The sequence below is a fragment of the Glycine max genome, chromosome 10 (genome assembly GCF_000004515.6).
Source record: "Glycine max cultivar Williams 82 chromosome 10, Glycine_max_v4.0, whole genome shotgun sequence".
In the NCBI taxonomy this organism is placed as follows: Eukaryota; Viridiplantae; Streptophyta; class Magnoliopsida; order Fabales; family Fabaceae; genus Glycine; species Glycine max.
In genome coordinates, this window is record NC_038246.2 from 40,470,270 (window position 1) to 40,497,872 (window position 27,603).

A 27,603-nucleotide genomic window follows, 5' to 3' on the forward strand; every position below is an offset into this window, starting at 1 on the left:
ATTTTACACTTATTCTCTATCAAAATTGGTTCAACTGTCTGGAGATTTATCTTTGAAGACTGGTTGTGTTAAGGGTAGTACTAGTAGGAGCTAACTTTTCTACATCTATGCTACTGTGTTAAGTGATGCCATTGAGGGGAATGTTTTAATAGGTTTGCTTTGTTTGCTACGGATCTTAAATTGGTGTTTATGCTGGGTGATTACTTGCTGTCTTGGCTTGGGTAGTTTTCTAGCAGGGTATGGTATAGGAGTAGTCTTGTTTCATTTGGAGAAGAAAAGCCTTGTGAGTGGGATGGCACTAGACAAGTGGTGTACTGTGTATTTGTTTCAAGCATGCCTTATGCCCTCTTTAATATACTTTTCTTGGCCTTTTCCAAAAAAAAAAAAAATTGGTCCAATTGATAGTTAGTCTTAAAATGGTCATTTTTTTATTTTGATTCTTCTATTATATATACTTTACTTATTTGAATGTGTATTGAAAAATATATCAAAACTCATTGATTTATTAAATGTATATTCATTGAAGGTTAACATTTATACTCTGATATGGAGTTTTTAATTAATAATGAAGACAAGTTTGGTGATGCATTGGATGGTATAAAGGAAGAGCAGTCCAAAATAAAACATTTAACTAATCTTGGCATGCAAAATTTAAGTCATTTTCGTCGAGGATTCGACAAACAACAGCGTCTTTGTTCTGTAGTCTTATTGTGCTATATTGTTCATGCGTTACATATGCTTCAAACAATGTCACATTTCATTCGTAGTCCAATTAGTCATGGAAGTCATGAAAGGGAGCGTAAACGTCTCGATTTAATGAGACAATTAGTACATACTGAAAAATGCCGAGACATAATACGAATGGGACCTGAGGCATTTATGTTATTGTGTCATAAATTGAGGGGAACTGGTTATGTGAAGGATACTATACGATCCACAGTTGAAGAACAAGTTGCTAAGTTCCTACACATCATTGGTCATAATGTGAAAAATCGCACCGTGTCATTCTTCTTCCGCCGTTCTGGTGAGACTGTTAGCCGTCACTTTCACAATGTTTTACGTGCCATCATTTCATTAGAAGATGAGTTCCTAGTCCAACCTTCTGGTAGGGATGTACCTCCACAAATATTAAACAATAGCAGATTCTATCCTTTTTTTAAGGTACTTATGCCTTAAATTCACTTTAATATGTTTAGCCTCACAAATTCATCCTACAATTTCATCACTAATCAAATTGCGTATTTAATTTAATAAAAAGGATTGCATTGGAGCTATAGATGGAACACATATTCGGGTAAAGGTCCCAAGAGCGGAAGCCGCACGATTTCGTGGAAGAAAAGACTACCCTACACAAAATGTTTTGGCTGCGTGTAACTTTGATATGAAATTCACTTATGTTTTACCGGGGTGGGAAGGCACAGCATCTGACTCTAGGATTTTGAAAGATGCTTTAAGTAGGGAAGACTCTCTAAAAATTCCTGAAGGTTAGTAGTCTATTAATTTGATTTGACTATTAAGTATCACAATTTAGAATTATAATAGTTAACACGTCAAATAATAAATTATATCACAACTTTTGTAGGAAAATATTATCTTGGGGATGCCGGTTTTATGCTAAAACGTGGGGTGCTTACACCTTATAGAGGTGTTCGTTATCACTTGAAGGAATATTCTACTCGCAGCCCGCAAAATTCTAAGGAGTTGTTCAATCATCGCCATGCTTCACTTCGAAATGTTATTGAGAGATGTTTTGGAGTACTAAAGAAAAGATTTCCAATTTTATCTACTGGCACCGAACCCTTTTACTCATTTGAAGTCATGACAGACATTGTACTTGCTTGTTGTATATTGCATAACTTCTTAATGGGTGTTGATGTTGATGAGACCTTAATTGCTGAAGTAGATCGTGAGTTACTTCAACAAGAGATTGATAGATCCCAACCACAACAACAACGTGATGATGACTATAGATTGGGAACAATTTTAAGGGACGATGTTGCTATCAGAATGTGGAATGTTTATCCAATATGATAACACTATATAAGTAATATGTATTTCTAATGTGTTGTTTTTTTTTTGTGTAATGTGACTACATGTGTAGAATGTAGTACAAAACTTGTGTTCTATTTGTGTATGGTTTTGGGAAATTACATGAACATGATTATGTTGTAGTAGAATTATCCAGTGGTATGCATTACTAATATTTCTTAGTTTACTCATGTTATTTTTGTGGATGAATTTCTCATAAGCTAATATTCATATGAAAATGGATACATCAACTTGTGTCCTTTTGAAATTTATATGCAGCTACTACAATGCCAAAGGGAAAAACCACTCCATCAGATTCTAATCACCCTGGTAGAGATAGCCTACAATGGAATGATGAAATGGATCAAATGTTGTTGAATGCTTTGGGTGAAGAGGCAAATAAAGGAAATAGGCACGATGGTGCTTGGACAACACAAGCATACAACAACATGATCGAAGCCTTAAGATCTACAATTGGACCAAATATCACAAAGAATCATATAAAGAATAGAATGAAGACACTAAAAAATCATTTTGCTGAAGCTTACGACTTGTTCCATAGCTTAAGTGGATTCTCTTGGAATTCAATAACTCGAAAATTTGATGCTGAGGACGACGTCTGGGAAGAGCTGATTAAAGTAATTAGCATTCTTATCCTTTATTTGATCACTTGACTTTTATGTTAATTATAAGTACCAAATTGATCACTTGTCATTTTTACCTTTTATGTAGGGAAAGCCACATGCTGCAAGATGGAGAAAAATGCAAATTAAGCATTATGACATCTTGACTGAGTTATTTGCAACTGATAGGGCAAAAGGAAATGTTGCGAAAACAGCTAAGGAAAGGAGGAAACAATGGGAGAAGGAGAATATTGACTTGAATAACTATTTTGAAGATACAGAAATGTATGTGCCAAATGTTGGTATGTTTGATGAAAACCAATTTTCACCCCCCAACTTTGAGGATGCTAGTCCACAAAATGGTCAAACAAATCCTAGTGGCTTAAATACTTCAAGGGGTACAAAACGGAAGAGAAATGTGGTTGAGTTAGTTGAAGATCAATATGAGCGAATGAATGAAAGTATCATGACAATTGCTGAAGCTTTGAAAGAGGGAAATTCTGTTTCTAAGGAGCTGCACCAAGTTGCAGAGCGTCAAGTTGAAGTTGCTAAAAGACAAGTTGCAGTCATTGAAAAACAAGTTGAAATTGCTGAAAAACAACTTACTGTGATACAACAAACTCGTCCTCGTCATTATTCAGAATCTGATGTATGGGATCTTTTAGAGGAATTAAGAGTCACAGATCCATTTCGCATGAAGGTTTATAACCATTTATGTGATAATGAGCACAAAAAACGTAAGCTTTTTGGCGTACCACCTCATATGAGAGGAGAAGCTCTCATTCAAATGATGACTGATGCATGTATATTTTGTTAAGAGCATTGGTAGTGCTCCTTTTTTGGTCCTATATATTTAGGACATCATGTGATGCCTTTACTAATGACAGCCTATAACGGATTGCTTTTTTGGAGTGGTTGTGGATATGCTCTTTTGTTGGGATTGTATATATTTAAGGCATCATATGAGACCTTATTAATTTATGACTTAGTCTATATTAATTATCATTTTGGGATATATATGACTTAAGATAGAAATTATTAGTTTTTATGACTGGAGATGCATGGTAACCTGTGACTTTTGTTGTTATGCTACTTTTGAATATGCTTTGGAGTCTGCTATCCCTTTTGGTACTATATTGATGATTTTGATGATGGAGCCTTATACCATCCTTCAGAGGTGTGCATTCAATAGAAACTGAAAGGTTTGAGTCATCTCCCTTTGTTTACAAGTTTTTGTATTATACTATATTTACATACACAATGTTATATTTTATTATTACACTAAATAAATTTATAGATTTTTTCACACTTTGACACAATATGTTCTGCAGTCACAATTTTTATATATGCATTTTGCAAAGGATAATAACAATGAGCTAGTGGTACAGGCCTTGAATATATTTTAGAGTTCATTAATAATCTATACCTCATATTTATGTCTTATAGTAATTTCATATTAGACTTTTTATGCCTTGAAGCTACTGTGGAGATTTTATATTGGCAAGGGGTCTAAGTGAAAGTGGCGTAGTCTTTTTTTACTGCATAATTTTCTGCATAAACTCAATTTGATGCAGTTAGATATTTGAAAGAAATTTGGTTGAGGCTTTGAAAGAATAAATTGAGAGTCTTGTTGATTTAAAAACACTGAACTTTTATGCTCATGATGTTTAATCATCTCAATGTGTTATAATAGTAGTAACTAATATATGGTTTGAATGTAGGTGCTTTCACCTCTAGTGCAATACAAGTAGAAGTGCAGCAAGCAACTGGAGCTATAGTGCAAAGATGTGTATACTAATATTGTGTAACTAAACTGTCATTTATGTTTAATTTGCACTATAACATGTAGTGTAATTGGCCAATATATGCATCATAATACTCAAACTCAATATTTATATATAAATAGAATGATGTTGCTTTAGCACTAACTCATCCAAGATTTCAATTTTATCTATGAGGAATTGAACAACTGGTTCAATTGAGGGGTACATTGCTTGAGCATTATCTTTTTTTTTGAGAAGGCAAAAGAAATAATGTATTAAAATTATGGTACCAGAGAGGTACCAACAATTGAGTTACAAGAGACATTACAACATGGTTTATCCCACCCAACTACTAGCACCACCTTGATACAAATACAAGGAAGCCAAGTACAAATTTATTAAAGAATGAAATGAGACACCTTTCCTAAAAAAACCAGAGCTGACAGGAATGAAAGAAAATTGAAAACACAGTTTGAACCACACCTTATCAGAGCTAAAAAAAATAAGAGAGCATCTTTGAATGTTATTCTCAAACAAAATAATTCTTATTATTCACACTCTAGTGCACACCTGCTATAAGAAATTTGCAAATTGCAGCATATCTATGTTGATATCTAGCTGAACAAATGAAATTTTTGAGCATTATTAATTTAACTTAATAAAAATTAATGCTATAAAAACTGCTAATTTTATTTTATTGAAGATAAGTTGACATATTTTATCTTAAAGGAATAAAAAAAATATAATTTCAATATTAAGCTTGTGTCTGACTTTTATTTTTTTTCTTTATTATTTAAAATATATTTTATTCTCTTCACCCTCTTTAATATTTATATAAGGTTAGTTTTGTCATTTCACAAATGTACCTCTTCCTTTCCTTATCACTTTCCATCCAAACAAACAGGAGAAAAGAAAGTTTTAACTTTCTTTCCTTCCACTTTCCCTTGTACCAAACAACTAAGACAATCCTTCCACTTTCTACTATCTTTCTTTCCTTTAACTTTCTTTCCTTCCACTTTCTTTCCTTCCACTTTCTTTTCCAAACCAAACATGTAAAGACTCAAGAGCTTTATGTCACTTTTGAGATGGATTGCAAAGAGGCCCTGGATAAAATAAAACGAATGACAATTTAGTATTTTTGTAAAAATAATTTTTTTATCATAAAAGCATATATCATGTGAAATCGTCATATACATTCATCTTTGCATTTAAATTTTATCAATTTTTTTTAATTCATAAAATATATTATTATATTTAATTATGTTAGCTAAGGCGATTATAAAACGGTGGATAAGACAAAATCGTTCCTTACGCGTCACGGAGTTGACCGAAGGACAAAAAAGGAAAAGAAAGAAGAAAGCATACATAGTGAATGCGCGTAAGCAAGACGCGGGGGCTCCAGAAGAGGGAAATGAATTTCATGATTCAACGCTGTCATGAATTCGACAGTTGATGATGATCGGACGGCTTGCGTTTTAGATTTTTATGAATCGTTTGATGTTCATCTAACGGGTGTAATTGATGCACGGTAACCGCGTGAAATCCTAGTAGTCTTTTAATAGTGTGGGTGTGAGAGAAGTGAGAAGTGAGTGAGTAGTGAGAATGGAGTTTCAAGGGTTACCGGAAGGTTGCATTGCTAGTATACTCTCTCGCACTACGCCGGCGGACGTGTGTAGGTTTTCCGTCGTATCAAAGATTTTCCGTTCGGCCGCTGAATCGGACGCTGTGTGGAAACGTTTTCTCCCTTCCGATTACCATTCCATCATTTCCCAGTCTCCTTCGCCTCTCAACTATCCTTCCAAGAAGGAGCTCTATCTCGCTCTCTCGGATCGCCCTATCATCATCGATCAGGGTAAAAAGGTAGGTAGCGTGTTGTGTGTTTCGCATCCCTTAAAACCTTTTCTGTTGATTTAATTTGATGGTTAATTCTCTGATGTCTGGAACGCAGAGCTTTCAATTGGAGAAAAAGAGTGGGAAGAAGTGTTACATGCTTGCTGCTAGAGCTCTCAGCATTATTTGGGGTGACACTGAGCAATACTGGAACTGGACAACCGATACCAATTCCAGGTCAGACCCTTCAGTTTTTCTATTGTAATTTTTGGATCATGGTTAGTGTATCTGCCTATCATGATTTCTGGGATATTCTATTTTTTCTGCAACGAGATAATTGCAATTATAACTGTCATGTTACCAGTGATATCTGGCTAGTAATCTAGGAACTATTCTAGCAAAATTTAAATTAAAAAAAAAAAAAAAACGTCTTAGTGTGTTTGGATGGAGTATTTTAAAATTTCAGGAAATTTAAAATTCAGGAAAATTAAAATGCATCAATTAAATTCTTGGATTTTTAAAATTCCTTCTTTGGATAAACCAATTTAAATTCCTTGAATCTTGAATTTTAAATTTCTTGTTTGGATAAACCAATTTAAATTCTTTATATTTTGAATTCTTTGTTTGAATTAAATAATTTCAATTTATTATATTTCATTTTTTTATTTTTTCTCCAATTATATTTTAAAAATATACATGGTCATATAAATAAAAATTGTTATTTTTATAATAATTTATATATATTCTTGTCCAATTATATTTTAAAAATATAAATTTAGAACTAAAGCATAAAAAATATATATTCCAACAAGAACAACTAAAACAAAAGAAAGCATATATAAAGTACCTCCTCTACATTTTATCATCATCAGGGTCATGAAAAAATATAAAAATGAGAATAGTTTGAACATTACTGATTCCAGAATACAACCTAAGACATCAAAATAGTTTGAAAAACTTAATTAAAAAAAAAGTAGTCCCTAGATAAGCCAAAAGACATTCTCTCGATTTATCCCTGCAAATCAACAAAAAACCATTGTATTAGTAATGATTGGTATAGAGTTTTCAAACCTATAAACATAATTAACCATAAGAAAATATAGGGGCTTATATTCAAGAAAAGAAATTATAGGACCAAAACTAGATGGAATTACTAACTGGTGGGGAGTTTTCATCCTCTGAAGTACAAATTAAAATGAAGAATATATTAAGTTAAATAAGTATATATAAAATGTACATATAGTTCAAATTTTGAACCAGCCGGCAACAACAATACTATGTCATGTGCTGATAAAAAGCCAATACTATGGCATGTGTTATACATATAACACATTCATAAAAACAATCAAAGGCCAGAGTGATAAATTGAGGCAAAATGATGAAGGATTTCTATATATTATATTTTATATAGCATAGTACATAAATATGAGAAGATATAGGAACTTATTCACCCTATATGAGATCTGCACACATAAAATATCCAGTACTTTCACTACAAATAATATGACTCAATGTCGATAGTGTATTTGCATATAATAATCAAACCATTGCTTTCCAAATGACCCAAAAAATGCACCGTGAATATGCCAACCACAATTAGAATCAATGAGGCACCAACACATACATCAAATTTTCAGTATGTAAGCATTCTATGAGTGACTCCTAGCAAACCCACTCAAGTGAAACCATAAATGCAGCACCGTGTTTATAACAGTACTAATTACTACTACTACTACTAGTGAGTGTCTGGGCAATTGGCATAGCATAACAATATCGAACAGGGCATGTTATGGTAAGTAAGAAGAGTAAAAATAGAACTTCAACTCTTGCTGAAAAGTTTCACATTGATGACCACAAACCCAAAAATCATAAAACTGAAAATGGACTTGCTGAAGGATGAAGATGCATCTAAAGCCATGGTGGTTTTAACATTCCAATTGGTTAAGAACAGTATGGTTCAACTGAAAACTCAGTTTCTGTTTCATAGAATCTAATTCCCCACCCTACCCCCTTCCCCTTCTGCATTTTCAAATATGGTGATTGGTATCTATTAGCTACCTAATAAAATAAAGGGTACAAGGAGCAAGGGAAACAAAGTAATCAGAGGTATTATTAATTACACATTACTTCTACGCTGGGAAAGTATAATGCAGTTGTGTGTTCTCCCTAACTACAAGTTAAAAGCTTTCGAAATTAGCTCAGCCTAATCTTTAGGATAGCAACATTACATAAGAACAGTGAATCGGGACTCAAAATAAGTTACTATACATTTGAAAAAAAATGTACTTGCTACCAATTCTCAGCATTGATACATAAAACAGCAAACACATGGTGGCAGGCATGATGAAAGGCATAACCATTTAGATAAATCTTATAGAGCACTTAAAGTCATGATGATAATAAGGAATATATCCAAGGACTATCATTAACCTATAAACTATTGTAATGTGTACAAACATACTTTATATAATAAAGATCATTGCTTCAGCAAAATCAACAAAGGTGCAAATTGCTTGCTGCAAATTTCCTCTTATGCACCTACTAGTGGAGATCCCTTTCACTGCTAAATAATATTAAATCTAATGGAAACTGAAAATTTAAATTGCTATTTTTCTTTTTACCTTTGTAAAAGGATTGAATTTGAAACTATGTAAATTAAGAGTGGTAAGAGAAACTTATGCAATAAACTGTGAATCAAGGAATAATATCCACTTGTTTTTCAATTGCAGGATTGGTATCTGACTCCCAAAACAGAATACAATAACCTTTGCTTTGAATCCAAAACAGAACGCAAACAAATTATTAATGTGTAAAGCACTAGAGGATGAACAATACATACTTGAGGAAAATATATGAACCCTAAGATTGAAATTCAACGAAGTAAAATGTGATTAATATGAGAGTAAAACAAAACAATTATAAAATAGTCATCACAGAAGAATAAAATCAAAATCATGAATCCCTAGAACCAAATCTCAATAAAAAAAAAATATCCTAGCAAATGATAGAGCAAGATGAAGCAGGGAGAGAGAAGTTTGAGGCCAAGGATCAGGTCTGCGGAAAGAGTATTGAGGAAAATATATGAACCCTAGGTTGGGATTCAATTGAGTAAAATGCAATTCAGATTAAAATGAGAATAAAACAAAACAATTATCACAGAAGAACAACATCAAAACCATGAAACCCTTTAACCAAACCTCAATCAAAAACAAAAGTAAACAATAGAGTAAGACGAACCAGAGAGAGAAGTTCAAGAGTGAGGTTCTACACACGAAAGCAAGTGAACGAGGCTCCGCGTTGAGAGCACGAAGGTCCGCCTCCATCGAGAGTGAGAATTTCCAAATTCACTCTTATGATTTTTGACAGCTGAATTTCACTAAATTCATGGCCATTTAGGAAGAACAGACTGACAATAAGCCTCCTTGTGCTTGTTGAATCAAGCCATTACTTAATTATTCTTGAATTGACTATGTCATCACAAGTGATGCTGAAACACATGCCTATAAAAGACAATAAAGAGGGCGGGGGAAATAAATTATCTCTACTACAGCTATTTAGATAAGTTGGATTAACACTTTCAATTTGTAATATTAAATAATTATTTGTTATCTCAGTTCAAACTCAAGGGATCTTGATAGGTAAAGGCCTGAATCAGTGCTATATATCACCTCAATGGACTCTAATATGAAACTCAATAATAGTGACGGTGTTCCACTGTCTAATAATTCCCTCTAAAGACAGTTGACTATTGTCTGTTATCATACTTAACAATTTTAGACCTGAAATTAATAAACTGAGTATGTGTCCATGCCTCTCAGTCCTCACCTGACTATTTTTAGATCACAGTTAATATATCTACACCTGCATAAATACTCCATCTATCAGCATTTTTCTGTTTCTTGTTTCAATAACTACTTTACTAACTAGTGAACTGATTGTGGATGTTTATGTTTTGTTTTTCCGTGACACACATCATTGTCACTCATGTATTACTTTCTTTGTAACTTCTGTGTAAAACTTTTGAACAGGTTCCCGGAAGTTGCTGAACTTAGAGATGTGTGTTGGCTTGAAATTCGTGGGGTGCTAAACACCCTTGTCTTGTCCCCAAATACTCAGTATGCTGCTTATCTTGTTTTCAAGATGATTGATGCCCGTGGATTTCATAACCGTCCTGTGGAGTTATCGGTCAATGTCTTTGGTGGCCATGGTAGTACCAAAATTGTCTGTTTGGATCCAAATGAAGAACTTCCACACAGAAGAGTCGAGGGACTGCAACGTCCCAATGCAAGAAGCGATGGGTGGTTGGAGATTGAGATGGGGGAGTTCTTCAATACAGGCTTAGATGATGAAGTGCAGATGAGTGTCGTGGAGACTAAGGGTGGTAATTGGAAGAGTGGCCTCTTTATTGAAGGAATAGAAGTTAAGCCTAAGGAAGAGAATTAAGCAAATATCTTGTTTAGTTTAATTCACAGAACTATATGCATAAAGTCTTGCGTCTTAGATGGCAAGAATGCTGCTTATTTTAACCTTCAACCTTTGAACTTTGTGATGTATTTTTCTTGCCATAACTGTTGCCCTTTTCTCTTGAACTACTATATGCGTAAGTTATATTGCTTGTCGTAATTCTTTTGACTGATGAGTGATGAGCGAGGTAACTATTTGTATTAGTATTTGTATGCTGGTTGTCATTTTTCAATATCTGGTGACGGCATCTAGCGTGGAGAAGTAAAGTAAATATGGTTACGGCCTTTAGATAAATCTAAGTGCACAACTTTATTATACACCTAATAAAAACTTTGCCTTCTTCTCTGTACTCATTCTCCCGGAGTCTTTGTGGCATCTCAACCAATCTCCGACATGTGCCGTCGCCGATCTCTCTGGCACCTCTGACCCAATTGTTCAACAACATAACACAAATAAACCCCATGGTTAGATTCACCAATCAACACAAACTGCACACCAAGCTTTTCCATTCAACTTCTCTATAGCTAATTGTTTCACGATTTAAAATGTCATAAAAATCAAGAATCTGGAATGAAAATATGAATTCAATGATGAAAACCTTCCATCTCCCACCCTCTCGCAACAGCATCTGCATCTATAAAAGCAAATGTTATGATTTTAAGACCCAAATTTCGGAATCAGATCAAGATTAAACATAGATCCAAAATCTAAATTGAAATACACGTCCAAATCATAGATCACAGATCCAGAAAACATAGTGACTTTTTTCTGGTAATTAGCCTATTCCTGATCTAAAAATGTAGGAAGCAGCCAAGTCCCATAAACCACCTCTGATCAACGGTATGATTTATCTTTCAGATAGATAACATATTGCTGGGTTTTAATAAATGAATGCATTCACCGGGTTACGGGTCATGTCATGCTAGCTAAGTTTCCCATTGACATTGCTTGGGCTTTAGGAAAACCCTAAACCTTTAAAAAATAGTATATAGTATTATAATTTTTAAATATTTAATAGAGTTTAAAATATTAAAATTAATAACATTATATAAGTAAACATTATTAATAGTAATTTTTTAAATTTTAATAAAGTTAAGTTATTGCAATGACAATTTCAAAATCCTTGTTATGTTCTTGAATATTTAAAATCAAAAGTGTAAAATAGACATGTGTCCAATTTTATTCAAAATCCTTGTTATATTTAATTATAAATTATCATGTAGTGTGAATTTAATTATTTTAATAATAATATTTATGATGATTTTAGATTGATCGTTCGTATAAAGTTATTTTTATTTTGTCAAAGGTTAACATTAAATATTTTTCTAAAAAAATCAGAAATCTAAATTAAACATTTTAAAAATAGAAATATGAAATCGATTAATTTAAATTTTAAAATAAAAAGAAGGATAGAAAAGTAATGTAACCTTTATTATTTCCTAATTCGGTGCGATGAGATGGAATTGGAAATGGAATTTTATAATAAAAAATATTTAAAAATGAAAGAGACGGGTGATGAGATATGAACAGATGTAGAAAATCCGATGAAGTTAAAGATCCTTACGTACTCATCACTATCCATCTCTGCTATTGCTATGCTTGTTGCTTACTTTAGTTGAACAAATCGTGTGGCAGATATGCGTGACAGTAGTAGACACTTAACCGCTAAGCTTCCTTCTTCAACGAATCCTCCTCTCTCTGGTCATATACCTAGACACCCCTCACTCCTCCTTCAATTCAACACAACGCAAATTGGTTATGTTATGTTATTATTGTTACGATGGCAGAAGGCACGAATGTTGCATGGTAAACATTCTCTCCTTCACATCTCCTCGGGATGTGCGTAGGCTCTCTTTGGTTTCTTCCATTTTCAGATCCGATGCTGTCTGGGACAAGTTTTTGCCTTCGGATTTCCACACCATGATGGAATGGCAGATGGGTCCACCCTTTCCTTCCACTATTTTTTCTGATGTAATTTTTTTGAGAATTTGTTTTCTGAATCTAGTTAATTTTTTTCCCAGCGTTCAATCCTTATCTCTGTCATGTTTATTAACAAATTCACGTCCCTGATACAAATTGGTTGAACTCTGGATAGATTCTATAAATAGGATGGAGTATTTTCAATTTTGTATCATCCAGTCTACTTTTCTATTTAAAAAAATACATGTAACGGTATGAAAAAACAAAACTATCTTTGAATTCGATATTGATATAAACATGCAAATGTATTTAAATGTCATTTGCATGTTTAAATGAGTATGTATATATTAATTACACACCATACTTTCCTCCTTTTCTCCTCCTTCTAAGAAGGACCTCTATCTCTATCTCTACCAAAAACCGCTCCTCATAGACGATGGTAAAATGGTACCTAAACAAATATTCCTCTTATCTCTTTTTAAAAAAGGAGCGTTAAAAAGATTGTTTGTGGTGAAGAGATTAATTTTGCAATATTTTGTTAATGTGGGAAATGGCATGATGATGCTGAGCTTTCAACTGGATAAAGTGGTGGCGCTGGACTTCGCTTCCAGATGCCAGGTAATCAATCATTTCAACCACTACAATACTGCTATTAAATTTTGCAATTTCTTAACTACTTAATATATATTGTTCTCAATATGAACTTAGTATACTGTTAATTAATTCTTGCAATTTTACCTCCACAATTTATCTTATAAAGCCTTACATTATTCGATCGATGAGATGAAATTTCAATTCTCATAGGAAAACAACATCATAACCACAACATCCTTAAATTATTTGATTAAGCATAGTCTATAAAAGTATCCATACTTTAATTTGTTTCATTTAGAATGATCATACAAAATGTTTATTGTTTAGTTTTTATTAACAGGGGTGGGAACGTGTAAACTTTCATCAGGATACATATCCTATATCCTATAAGATGCACGTATCTTATTTGTGCATGATAGAGCATAGTTTAGGTAAAATGGAATTGCATAGTGGAAGTGTCCATTGGAATAGCCGGCGATGAGACTCGCAAGCGAACCGTATTCTTGGACGCCGAAAGAAGACGGAGGTTGTTCCTCGCCGTGCACGCTTCCTTGTCCCTGTAGAAGATAACAATAGTGTCGATCTTCAGCACCCAAAGGAGAGAGCAGATGGGAGAGTTCTTCAACGATGGAGAAGAGGACAAGCAAGTGGAAATGGGTGTTTATGAGATCAAGAGTGGTGATTGGAAAGACTCCCTTTAATAATTAAAGGAAAGGAAAATGCTTCTTGTCACGTATTTAGTCCACAATGTTGTTCTTCAATGATTATTCAGTTTTTGAAGCTTCCGAGACCAAACCAAATTGTTGCCATGCTACTGAATAATAATGTGTGTTGTTTGGACCCGATTCGGTGATTAGCTTGTCAGTTCATGTGCTCCTTCCAGTATATATATATGGACGCATGTCATGTTACACATGAATGAAGATATGCTGCAGAGATGCTGGACCACTGATTATCTTTGTTGATAATGTAAACATTTTATATTTCATTTTTTTAAATAACCTTAAAGTAGGGATGATTTTGTCAGAATTTATAACTTTGTGTGAATAAGAGATAAACATCAAATTATCAGATAACTGTGTCATATAAAAATTTAACAACAAAAAAAAAAAGATTAATTCCTCCAATACGTGATACTTCTTGCCTCTTGGTCATTAGATGTCTAGAAAAATGTCTTATAGTTTCTTTCCATTCGGGCCTATGGCCCTTTTGTCATTAGAAAACCACCAAAAAATGTCGTCTTAAACGGTGCACAAAAAATGTATAATTTTACTTTCTGATTACAATTAAGTGTTTTAATTGAAAAATCCATTTTTCTGTCAGCTATTTAAAAATTTAATTTAAATATATTATTTACATATTTATTTATTTATGTATGAATTTTTTTAGTAATAAAATTTTACAATAATTTATTTAAAAACTATACTTAAAACAAATTTTTAATTAATTGATGATATTTTTTTTACTGAAAGTTTAATAAAATTAAACTCATCATTCAATTGCTAAAGAAAATAACTGATGCTCACACATGATTTTTAGGGTGTGTTTGAAAACTTGTTCTATTCACGTTGAACGATATTTTTTTTTCACTTTTTCATGTGAACATGTAGAAGCAAGGGTAGTTTTGGATTGTTCAAAGTGAACAAAAGAAAAAGAATGAACATAAATACAAACAGAAGTATTGTTGAGTTTTTGGTACAGATATTCTGAATTACATGTTACTGTGAATCTTTTCATCAAACCAATTTTTGGTAGATAAAGTTTTAGATGACTAATTTAATACAATAATACCTATATCTTGTTTTTGAGTTGTATGAGTGATAAAAAAGAGAAAGAAAAAAAATAGAGTAAATGATAAATTTAGTATTTGAATTTATATTTCGTTGTCATTGTTGTCATTAAAATTAAAAAAATCATTAAATTTTTTTAGTGTTTAATTTAAGTCCCTGAAAATAATATATTTTTCTCATTTAGTTTCTAGTATAGAAACTTAAGTGATAATAATATGGGATCAAAATATAATAATTTTTGAATAAAAAAAACTCATTTGCATTCTTATTCTAACTACACAAGTTCACAGAACAAATAAAATAGTAGCACATTATTACTGTAGCAAAATGTGGCAGCATGACCTTGAATTTTTTGTTTCCCTGATACTAATACTAATTTATAAGATATATGATAATAGATTAAACTATAGTGGGATATTTATAGATACAATTAATAGTGCGAAACATTTTTTTTATTTGGACAATGATGCAAATACAAGATTCTAATTTGAGTCAATAAGTATGCATGAAACATCTCCTTACAGTCCAACATTGATCTAGATAAAATTGTTTGTTAATATCGTGTATTTTTTTTTTTAGCAATTGACATGTTACTTATATATATATATATATATATATATATATATATATATATATATATATATATATATATATATATATATATAAGTTGAAGTAAATTACTAAATATTTAATGGTTTCTTTATTTTATTATCAATATTTAATACTTTATCAGATAACTAATTAATTTATCCTAGGTACCATTATTATTTTGAAAAAGTTGAGTGCTAATTTAATTTTTATGTATAAATCTTAATTAATACTAGCATTGAGCGACCCATAAACTGCTACATATATCTTTTACGATTAATTGTTACTAATTAATTTGGCTTTATTCGTGAGCTTTGAATTTCTGAATGCCTTTCCTATGTTGTTATCAGTCGTATCATCGATTCTTCTTAAAATACACTAATTGAGTAGACAGTGACAATGTATTAGTTTCTATTTTTGGTCAACAGAACAACAAAGGTGCAGGCCAATTACCTTCAACAATGCAATTACACCAAATGATATGGATATATACGTGGTGGGGGTGGTGATCGAAATTTACAAGAAGTTGCATGCGTAGTACATGTGCATATATGAGATCTACGGAGAAAATAAAGTGTAAACTGGCAGCATATACATGTAACCTCCAAAGTCCAATAATGAATTACATAGTTCGTCCTTTTTTCCATTGGAAGGTTATTATTCTTTTCTTGGATTAAGAAGATTAATATTTTACACCCTTTCCCTATCAATATGGGAGATACTTGGATATCCATTTCATTAATCATTTTATAATTTTATTACAAAATATAATTTATCTTTTCGAGTGGAAGGAAATCCGATTTTTTTAAAATATGTATTGATATTAAGTTCAGTGTACACAAATAACGCTTATTATATAAGAAAATTTTTATTAAATTTTATAGTTCAGCCAAGGCATCCGAAAGGTCCCCTTAAAAACCGGTTCATAAGGGGGTGGTCTACCCAGCTATATAAGCACTTATCATGTTCATGAATTACCCGATGTGGGACTATTCTTAACACGCCCCCTCGAGCCAGGGCTCGTCACCACAAAGCGAGGGCTGGCGGCACCCACCGGACAGAAGCAGAATATGGCTCTGATACCATATTAAATTTTATAGTGCAGCCAAGGCATCCGAAAATTTCTGACTAGCAATGTATAGATAGGAGGAAAGCGCGCCTGTGATGTTATTATCCCTGCACACTTATCTCGCATATTGCATTTAATTAAATCTAGTGTCCAGTGTCATATTAAATTTTAAATAATCTTATTTTTTTATTTATATTTCTCTTTTTTTAATATATTTATTATTATTATTTTATTTCTCTTCCTCTTGGTGATCTTGTAGTTCCTATGGGGTGAAGAGGATATTCTTTTTCCTTTTGTCGCATTTCATTCAAAGGGTTGAAGGGAGATAGTGTATCAAGCTGTTCGCAAGGACCAGCTTGATCCTCTTCCACAGGATCCCAAATGAGGAAATCCTAGGAGAGCCACTGATTCCAATTACCATTCATGTATGATCCATACTAGATCTGACCAACTGCCCATCTTATCTTCTCTACGTTCTTGATAGCCCGTCTTTGTCTCAGTACAATGACATGTTTCGGTCCTCTTTCTCATTACTTAAAAAGAATGAGCCACCGGTTCAGGCACAAGATAATATCATTATCGCTTGGATAATTAGACATCCAACCCGTAATCGCAACGACCCAATTGCAATAGCGGAGCTCTACCAACTAATGCATACATCTTTACCAACCAATGCATACATCTTTTTTATTGCAATTTTTTTAGATTTGAAAGTTGTTTTTTATGCAGAGATTTGGAAGTTGTCAACCCGGCCCAAACGCGTTAATGTACGAGTATAATATGGATACATTTTTATTTTATTTACCATAAACGGCTGTGCGTGATTCACCCGTACCTAAAAATATTTATTAATAAAGTTGTTTCAATCAATCAATTTATTTTTTTTGACAGAACAATCAATCGAAATTGACAACCTTATTATTGGTAACTACGAAATGAAACCAATTTTACTTTCAAGTTTTTAAATCAACCGGCCGGATGCAGTCTATTTCTTCTTTAACGAGACATTGTCTAATTAATAATAGAAGTTTAATTTCTTCGTAAAGATTCTCAATATACAATGTTTTTTTATAATGATTTACATATATAATTTAAAATACAAACTCAATGAACATAACCCAACTATTTATTTGTAAATCATTAAGATTTTATTCAATTAAATATAATCACTAAAAATTCTTTGTTATGATTAAATTTTGTTATTTTTACCTAAACTAGAAAATCAGAAACAATCTTATCCTTTTCTGAAAAATAAATATATTTAAATATTATATTTTATCAAATTTTAGTTATTATACCATCAATTCTTATAATTTAACACTTTCAATTATAAGATGAATAATAATTTTATCTCTTTCTTGATTGGAAAGAAATATTATCTGAATATCATATTTAACTAATTTTAGTTATTATATAATTAATTTTTTCTTTTTTCTCGATGGAAGATGAATTCTTGTCGATTATTTGTTATTATAGTATAAATTTAGTTATAGATGTTTTTTTACAGTAATTTTCCCTCATTGTTCCCGACCATCTGAATTCATTAATGTCAAGCAATTAATTAACAATACAAATTATTGCACAAATAATATCCTTCTAACTTTTATAATTTTTATGTCAACATCAATCTAGCCTTACTTAGACATGAGAAGCCTATATAAGCTGTTTGTTCAAAGGCAAAGATGTCATATTCTTATTGTTAACTAGCTGCTTAAATCTCCAAAAAAGTCAATGGAGCCTCATTTTGTGGTTCGACTTCCCTTGATGTTTCTAATCACTCTCTGGCTTTCACTATCTCACCATCATGCCAATGCTGAAACTGAAAGTTCCACGTATATTGTTCACATGGACAAGTCCCTCATGCCTCAAGTCTTTGCAAGCCATCACGATTGGTACGAATCCACCATTCATTCCATAAACTTAGCAACAGCTGATGATCCCTCTGAGCAACAACAATCACAGAAATTAGTGTACACTTACGATGATGCGATGCATGGATTCAGTGCAGTGCTATCACCAGAGGAGTTGGAGACTCTAAAGAACACTCAAGGTTTTGTCACAGCTTACCCTGATAGATCTGCCACCATAGACACCACACACACCTTTGAGTTTCTCTCTTTGGATTCCTCCAATGGCCTATGGAATGCTTCAAATTTGGGAGAAGGTGTCATTGTGGGTATGATTGACTCAGGTGTCTGGCCTGAAAGTGAGAGTTTCAAAGATGATGGCATGAGCAGGAACATCCCCTACAAATGGAAAGGAACATGCGAGCCAGGACAAGACTTTAACGCCTCCATGTGTAACTTCAAATTGATTGGAGCCAGGTACTTCAACAAGGGTGTGAAAGCGGCGAATCCGAACATCACAATCAGAATGAACTCAGCGAGAGACACTGAGGGTCATGGAAGCCACACGTCATCCACTGTTGCTGGAAACTATGTTAATGGTGCTTCTTTCTTTGGCTACGCCAAAGGGGTAGCAAGAGGTATTGCACCAAGAGCTAGGCTTGCCATGTACAAGGTTCTTTGGGACGAGGGGCGTCAAGGCTCTGATGTTCTTGCGGGAATGGACCAAGCCATTGCTGATGGTGTTGATGTCATTTCAATCTCAATGGGTTTTGATAGTGTTCCACTTTATGAGGATCCGGTTGCAATAGCTGCTTTTGCAGCAATGGAAAAAGGGGTGTTGGTTTCATCTTCAGCGGGAAACGAAGGTCCTACACTTGGTACCTTGCACAATGGAATCCCTTGGGTCCTAACTGTTGCAGCAGGCACCATAGACCGCACATTTGGAAGCTTGACACTAGGAAATGGTGAAACCATTGTGGGTTGGACCTTGTTTGCTGCTAACTCAATAGTGGAGAATTATCCACTCATTTACAACAAGACTGTATCAGCATGCGACTCGGTCAAACTATTAACCCAAGTAGCCGCAAAAGGGATTGTTATATGTGATGCCTTGGATTCAGTTTCTGTCTTAACCCAAATAGATTCTATTACTGCGGCTAGTGTGGATGGGGCTGTGTTTATCTCTGAGGATCCAGAACTAATTGAAACAGGACGTTTGTTCACTCCAAGCATTGTGATCAGCCCAAGCGATGCAAAATCGGTGATCAAGTACGCGAAAAGTGTTCAAATACCTTTTGCCAGCATCAAATTTCAACAAACATTTGTTGGAATAAAGCCAGCACCAGCTGCTGCATATTACACTTCAAGAGGTCCTTCACCGAGTTACCCGGGGATCTTGAAGCCTGATGTAATGGCACCTGGCTCCAATGTTCTGGCTGCTTTTGTTCCAAATAAACCCTCAGCTAGAATTGGTACAAATGTGTTTCTGTCAAGTGACTACAATTTCTTGTCTGGAACATCCATGGCATGTCCTCATGCGTCTGGTGTTGCTGCTCTTTTGAAAGCAGCACACCCTGATTGGAGTGCAGCTGCTATAAGATCTGCATTGGTTACAACTGCTAATCCACTTGATAATACTCAAAATCCAATTAGGGATAATGGAAACCCATTGCAATATGCTTCTCCTCTTGCCATGGGAGCTGGTGAGATTGATCCTAATAGAGCACTTGATCCTGGTCTCATATATGATGCCACCCCACAGGACTATGTTAACCTCCTTTGTGCTTTGGGATACACACACAACCAAATCTTAACCATCACAAGATCAAAGTCCTATAACTGTCCTGCTAATAAACCATCTTCTGATCTTAACTATCCTTCGTTTATTGTTTTGTATAGTAACAAAACAAAATCAGCAACAGTCCGAGAGTTTAGGAGGACCGTGACCAATGTTGGAGATGGTGCTGCTACATACAAAGTCAAGGTGACACAACCCAAGGGCTCTGTAGTTAAGGTGTCACCTGAGACATTGGCATTTGGCTATAAGAATGAGAAGCAGAGCTACTCTGTTATTATAAAGTACACACGAAACAAGAAGGAAAACATCTCATTTGGGGACATTGTTTGGGTCGGAGATGGTGATGCACGTACGGTTAGAAGCCCTATTGTTGTGGCACCTAGTGAAATTGCATGAGTTCAAGTTTGAGTAATTATTGTTCCTTCTTCTTGTGGCCATCACATCTTCTCTGGGACCCCCCAAAATATACAAATAAAAGTGCTAGTTTGTAATTTCATGTTGTTCCAATACTATAGCTTTGTCCGGCTAGTCTCAAACGATAGACCATATATTATATTAGACAGCTGTTGTATAATGTTGTTTGAGAAGGATTTGAAGAACAATTCTGAATAAGGACAAAAACTTTGGTATCGGTGAATTAATTTGGTTGATTTTAGGCATCAAACATGTCTTTTGTCGATGAGTCTGCTTCCCTTGGCTTATTTAATAGCAATGATCGAAGTAGCTGTCGCATCTCGGATCAGCATTATTATGTGTGTACATAGTAAAATATATGTTTCATAACAACCAGTCACACGAGATCTTCTAACGATATAAAAACAACCTCTTTAATATTCATTCTTGTTATCTTTATTTTAAAATGAAAAATATATAAATTATTGTGTACAATGACCAAATTTTATTAAATTATATATACGTAAACGCTGGCGAAGGGCAAGTTGATGTCCAAATGTCCAATAAATTACAGCCGGTGGGACAATTATTTTGACCTATAATAGAAGGTAAATGACAAGTCGTGTAAGTTAAATTTGCCAAAGTAAACCTATATTTTAGCCTTTTTGTAAATGTCCGGGAGTTAGGCTATATTCGACACAGCATTTTAATTAGTTTATAATTTTTTTGTTAGTGAAAAAATTCATATGATTATTTGATAAACAAATTTGAAACATTACTTTTAATTTTTTATATTTATTAACTTTTATATTTTATGTATTTATTCATTTTTCTTGTTATTTTTTTATATAAATCATACTTTTATTATTTTTCAGTTATTTTATACTTTTCAATTATTTCAACAACTAATTTTATTAAACATTTCTACTTTAATAATTAATTTTTCAACTTCCAACTAACTTTTTAATTTTTAATTAATTTTTGGACTTTTAATTAACTTTTCAATTAGTTTGGCTTAATATAACCTTAACTTTCAACATAGTCTTTTGAGAGTATGGGAAAAACTCCACAAGCAGACATCCTAGTACCAGCGAGAATTGATCCATTATTATACATTCAACTTGAGGACATTATGAGATAAGGACTTCCAGAAAATCATTTTCTCCATTTTGACATGATCATCAAACAAAGGGAACAGAATAATTTAAGAAATCAACTTGTTATGACTAGACTGACTGAAAAGGTTCTCTAGTACTGGACGTTTGAACCTTACTAAAGTGTCCCGGTTCCAACTCCAAAAGTGATACATCCACTCCTCCTTCATGCTTCCTTTAAACTGCCCAAAGATATCCTTGTTCACCCAATCTTAATTGAATGAATGCCCACACTAAAAAAACACTCAATAGTTTGGATGAATGAGGCATCCCATAAAATAATGCTTATTAATGGGTAATTATACTCGTACACCCATTTTCTCTCTTTCATTTTTTATGCCATTTTTTCTTCTAAAATTCCCTATTTTTTCTATCATATTACACAGTACATCTTTCACTTTCCCTCTTTTTATTTTCTTTTATCTCTTTCTTTTCTTTGCATCTATCCACCCAAAATTCGGGTGGACCTAGAACATTTTGTGTTGTTAAACCATTCTGTCATAGTCATATATCATTTTTATTAGAAAATAAGATGAGATGTTTAAAAATGTAGGACTCAACTAAATAATTTTAGAGATAGCACCTTATTAATTAATAATCATTTTAGAATGGACAACATAGTAATTAACATGCATCTTCTTTAATTACTCAATCAATTCCCAGACATACTCAGACCATATGTCTAATTGCACATTCCACTTTTAATGGATAGAGCGATCGGAGCTTCAAACCATATTTAATTTTTAGTTTCCTCCTCGTTGCTGTCCCATTCAAAACAGCTGAGACAATTCCCAGATTCTTTCCTGCTTATTTTCTGCTGACAAACCTCAACCCCTTAAAGGACTTTATGCACGTACTACTTAGTCTCATCCATTCAATTTGGCTTTGATTTGTTGACATAGACAATACTGATAGGATTTTGTATAGTAATATCTCACCCAGTTGAAGCCCACGAACATATATGTGTCTTAAACCACAGGAGTGCTCACCAAATACATTCTCCAAAACCTAGGTTCTTCAAATTTTCTCCCGTAGAAGCTTTAACACGTTTACGATAGAAATGATCCACACATATATATATATATATATATATATATATATATATATATATATATATATATATAGCACTTCCACACCCTCTCCATTTTTTCTTTCAAATATTCGATGCAAAAATCATTCTATACTCACCCGCAATTACTGGATTTGATAAAATGAGCAGAAGAGTATTTAACAATCAAACAAAATCAATCCACAAAATTAACATGCAACTCTACGAAGTCTTGATAAAATCTCCTAACATACGTCAAAGTTGTACCATGTCCAAAGTCCGATGGCCAATTATCAAAACAAAAATTAAACTATATTAAAATCTCAGCAATATGTTGTATATGGAAGCTCTCTTGCGAACCGGAAGTCATTGCTTCGATCAACGCAAATCCTACATGTTACCTGAAAACATGAATACACATAATTAACACACACAGATGAGTACTACAATATATTATATATATCCTAGAACAAAAAAAACATTTCTTAAAGAATTAGCATATTAGAATCAAAACTTACATTGTGTACGCTTCCTGCCTACGTACAAACATCCTCAGATGGGGATCTATGGGAAGGCCCATTTGCTCGAATATTGGATCATAAAGTGAGTTTCTCATAAGCCTATAGGGTAGAGAAACATACAAGCCTTAATTATAATGAAAATATATATAAAAAAAAGTAACCATGTATTATAATTAATTAGTTAATTAATTAAGATCATGACTCTACCTTGGCGGCTGAGGGTTTCCATTGCGTTGAGTAGTTGGATTAAGCAAGGTACCCAGCTGAAGCTCAGTTGATTGCTGATTGTTGTCTGGCAAAGTCATTTTCATCTATATTCAAAAACATTAATTAATGACTGATGAAAAAAATTTATTAATTTGAAGCATGCGGGATCGATCAATAATCAAAGTGATTGTCACCAAAAGCAATCAGATATCATTTCGTAACTTGTACCTTAGCACTCCTGCTTGATGATGATTCTCCCATTTCACGTAGTTTGGGAATAAGATGAATATTACCCTTGGGTCCTCGCTGCTGAGAATAAATTGGAAAAAGAGAATGAAAGACATTAAACAAATTAAACAAAAGCATCTTGTAGATACTTTCAGTTATATAACTGCATTGGAAGGTATTAAAGACTTGTACATATGCGTTGTAACTTGTTGAATTATAAATGTAAAAGTTAAGTCTCATATTAAATTATAATGAAAAAGTTAAATAAGGGAAATAAAAACTCATAAATTTAACCTTTATAATTTTGAATTAAAGTATAATATTAAATTTAGTTATGTTCGATATTTACTTACAAAATACTGCATGTATGAAGATACTAATGGAGCTGGTTTGAAGGTACGTGTACTTAGACATATCGTGCATTACAATTTTTTTTTCTTTATGCAACTATTATTGATTGTTCATTGCTCGTGTTCGATGAAAATGATTATTACCACGGGAATACCTAGTTTTATTTACAACTTAGTTTTCCATAATATAGTATGTATGAATCCATAGAACTCTTAATCATAAGCGAGTTAAGCACTAACATGTTTCTAAAGACATTACTCTTCATGAAATTACGTCCTGTTGTAGCTAAAAGCATCTTGTAATAACTTAAAGAAGAAAGGAAAAAAGAATAACCATACCTTTTGAGTGTTTGATTGAGATCCATTGGAGTACCTTCCACCAGAAGAGAAACTGCTTAATCCTCTGAACTGCATCATCTCCGGGGTTGGCCTTTTTAAGTATACAGTGAACAGTTACTACTGAATATATATATATATATATATATTGCTAATTTTAAAGTTAATGATTTAGTCTGGATATATATCTGATTCTTATGGGAGAAAGAAAAGCTAAATACACATATAATAACGAACAATCGTTTTCATTACCCCAGGCCAGTGGATAGTTGAGAATGTGGCAACTGCAAATTGGGATTATTGGCCCACTGTGTCGTCGGACTGAAAGGTGGTGGTGCACCATTTGCAGCTCCAAGTGGATTCTGAATAACGAACAACAATTAATTAAAATGTGAAAGAGAAATCTTAAAGTCTTATGGATATATAAATGGTAAAATTAATCAAGATTTATCTTGACACCTTATAGTATTTTAGAAAATTGATTTTGAAATGACATAGGGTTTTTATTATCAAGTGGGCAGCTAGCATATGTTATTTAGTTCATGTTACTTTGAGTTTTTAAAGCTTAATTTGTATGCCTTATTGGAAAAAAACTTTATATGCATTTCTTATAAAAAAAATTATACTATCAATTAGTAATTAAAAAAAAAAGTGTTATGGAGTGTACTCCAGGAACTTTACAAACACTTTTAACTAGCTTATAAATTAGTTTAATCAAATTAATTTCAACACATATAAGTATATTTTAATAGTTTATAGTTTATTTTCATAATTTATTTCAAAGAAAATTATAAAAATAAGTTAGTTTATAAGTTATCAATTTTTTATTCATTTTTATTTATATCTTCATTAATTTATTTGAGTTTTTTTTATCACTTTTTTAATCAAATAATTAATTGTATCTTTTTATGTTATTTTATATTTATCAATTAACTTATATTACCAAATATTTCCAATTCAGTCATCTGGCTTATAATATATTACTTTTAAGATTATTAATTATGAAATTAAATATTTATCAATTATCATAAATGTTCATTTGTTATTAATTGATAATATTAAAAAAAATTACACTGTCATTATATATTAATTTTCTCTTTTAATATAGAAAAAGTGGATTTCAAAACACAAGATAAAAATTATCTTTGATGGTATATATATAAATATATATATAGTATTATAAAGTTTGCTTGATTACTTAAAACTTCTAAAAGAGTAAGAAAGAAATAAGTTTTTGCTTTAGTATCATACGTACTTGAAGCTTGACAACTTGTGGACATGATTCCTGAGTTGGGGGCAGTTGAACAGTTGAAGAAGACTCTCCAAGCAGCTGTGCTGTAAGATGGTAATTACCATTGCCCAAACCAGTAGTTATAGTGCCTTGAGCAGTTGGTGAAGCAACAGGAAAGTAATAATCTCCATAGTTTGGTCCCATTTCCATATTCCCAATCCTGAATTTAATTTCAACAAACGCACACACCAATAAGAGCTAATTCATTAAATTATGCTCCTAATAATAATAATAATAATAAACCTTATACGAATAATAGTATGGTTATTTTCTTATCTTTAAACTTTGTGTAAATTCTAAAGAAGCTATAACTTACTGATAGAACAGTTCAGGGTGAAGGGTGTTTTGAGATACATTGAGCAAACTCGATTGATCTGGAGCTTGGAAGTCTCTCGCGAATTCTCCCTGCTTGTTTTGATTGAAAGGCATATATGTACATGCATATATAAAAAATTATTAAACTAATAACGTGCATTTGCATAATTAATTAGAGCTATGTACATGTGTGTGTCAATGTATAATACGTACAGCAAAAGGAGGGAAAACCTTCGGTACTGCTAATGCTGAAGGTCTTTCTTGTTGGTGTAAAGCATTATTAACCACAGGGCCCCCAACATCATATTCAAGCATAGCTCGCGACCTATAGTTAAATTTTTTTAATTTTTAGCTCCAAAGCTATCAGATTAACAAGTATATATCAGACACGCATATTTTGTTTGTCATTTTAATCAATACCTTTTAGACGAAGATGCACTAGGGTAAGGAGCGTTTGAGATAATTTCATCAAGGCCAAAACCACTAGTTCCACCTAAGGCACGATTGGCGGTTGATATTCCGGTAGTTTGTCCTTGATTCATCCGCTGCTCCTACCAAAAGTAAAATATTTACGGATTAATTTCACATGTATGCATATTTTATATAAATTAATTGATATCAATCAGTGCTTTAAACTCTTACACTAATTACATCATTTCATAACTTTCTATAAAATACATTTTTTTTACTTCCTAAAATACAAAATTAATCAATCTAACTATTATATTATTTGATATTATTTTTTATTATTTATATCAAATTTTTCATACATTAGTTATTTATTGTATAGTTATGCTTGATAAAATATTTCAATTATTTTATTTTTTACTAATTAAGAAGATGTTTGACTACTCAATAAATAAATTTTTTAGTATCTTTTAAAGTTTTTTTGAAATTCTACTTAAAATAATATTTTTTTTCAAACACAACTTCTAACTTTTAATTTTTTTATATTTTCTTTCACCTTTATATATCTTCACTATATTCATTCCTTTTCCTTGTTTGACTATTAGGTAAAAAAGTTTTTTTATAACTTCTAAAGTATTTTTGAAAACGTTAGTTTCTAACTTCTAATTTTTTATATTTTCTTACACTTTTATATATTTTTGATGTATTCATTCATGTTTCTTGTTATTTTTTTAAATAAATTATAATTTTATTATTTTTTACCAAACATTTTTAATTTGATGAATTAACTTTTCAGATTCTAACTATTAATTACCAGCTAACTCTTATCTTCAGTTAATTTTTAGTTAGTTTCACTGAAGATAATCTATGTTATTTAACAAGCATTTACTTTTATTTAAATGCCATATTATTGTCAATGGAAATAAAGTATTGTAATGATATGTTAATTAGTATTTTATTTGATCAAATTTTATAAACTTAATATATTTCATTAGAACTTTCAATTCAATTCTATAAAAAATTTATTAAGTGATGTAC

The 27,603-nt window shown here is 32.3% G+C and overlaps 4 protein-coding genes and 1 long non-coding RNA gene across 5 annotated transcripts; all 5 read left to right on the plus strand.

Moving 5' to 3' along the window:
* Positions 1-425: 425 nt before the first annotated feature.
* On the plus strand, positions 426-2,179 carry LOC102665485 (putative nuclease HARBI1). Its single transcript, XM_006589157.4, has 3 exons — positions 426-1,161; positions 1,259-1,484; positions 1,583-2,179. Exons 1-3 carry the CDS (start codon positions 547-549, stop codon positions 2,029-2,031), a joined length of 1,290 nt encoding a protein of 429 aa, XP_006589220.3. The 5' UTR covers positions 426-546; the 3' UTR covers positions 2,032-2,179.
* Positions 2,180-2,350: 171 nt separating this feature from the next.
* On the plus strand, positions 2,351-3,579 carry LOC121172645 (uncharacterized). Its single transcript, XM_041005773.1, has 2 exons — positions 2,351-2,666; positions 2,761-3,579. Exons 1-2 carry the CDS (start codon positions 2,388-2,390, stop codon positions 3,466-3,468), a joined length of 987 nt encoding a protein of 328 aa, XP_040861707.1. The 5' UTR covers positions 2,351-2,387; the 3' UTR covers positions 3,469-3,579.
* Positions 3,580-5,805: 2,226 nt separating this feature from the next.
* On the plus strand, positions 5,806-10,911 carry LOC100800402 (F-box protein PP2-like). The gene is made up of 3 exons (NM_001255543.2): positions 5,806-6,274; positions 6,363-6,481; positions 10,273-10,911. Exons 1-3 carry the CDS (start codon positions 6,017-6,019, stop codon positions 10,685-10,687), a joined length of 792 nt encoding a protein of 263 aa, NP_001242472.2. The 5' UTR covers positions 5,806-6,016; the 3' UTR covers positions 10,688-10,911.
* Positions 10,912-12,085: 1,174 nt separating this feature from the next.
* On the plus strand, positions 12,086-14,255 carry LOC106794995 (uncharacterized). The gene is made up of 2 exons (XR_001383241.3): positions 12,086-13,246; positions 13,563-14,255. It is a non-coding gene; the product is annotated as an uncharacterized lncRNA (long non-coding RNA).
* Positions 14,256-18,359: 4,104 nt separating this feature from the next.
* LOC100806072 (subtilisin-like protease SBT3) lies at positions 18,360-20,951 on the plus strand. Its single transcript, XM_003535340.3, has one exon. The coding sequence runs from the start codon at positions 18,401-18,403 to the stop codon at positions 20,708-20,710; it is 2,310 nt and encodes a 769-aa protein (XP_003535388.1). The 5' UTR covers positions 18,360-18,400; the 3' UTR covers positions 20,711-20,951.
* The last annotated feature ends 6,652 nt before the right edge of the window (positions 20,952-27,603 follow it).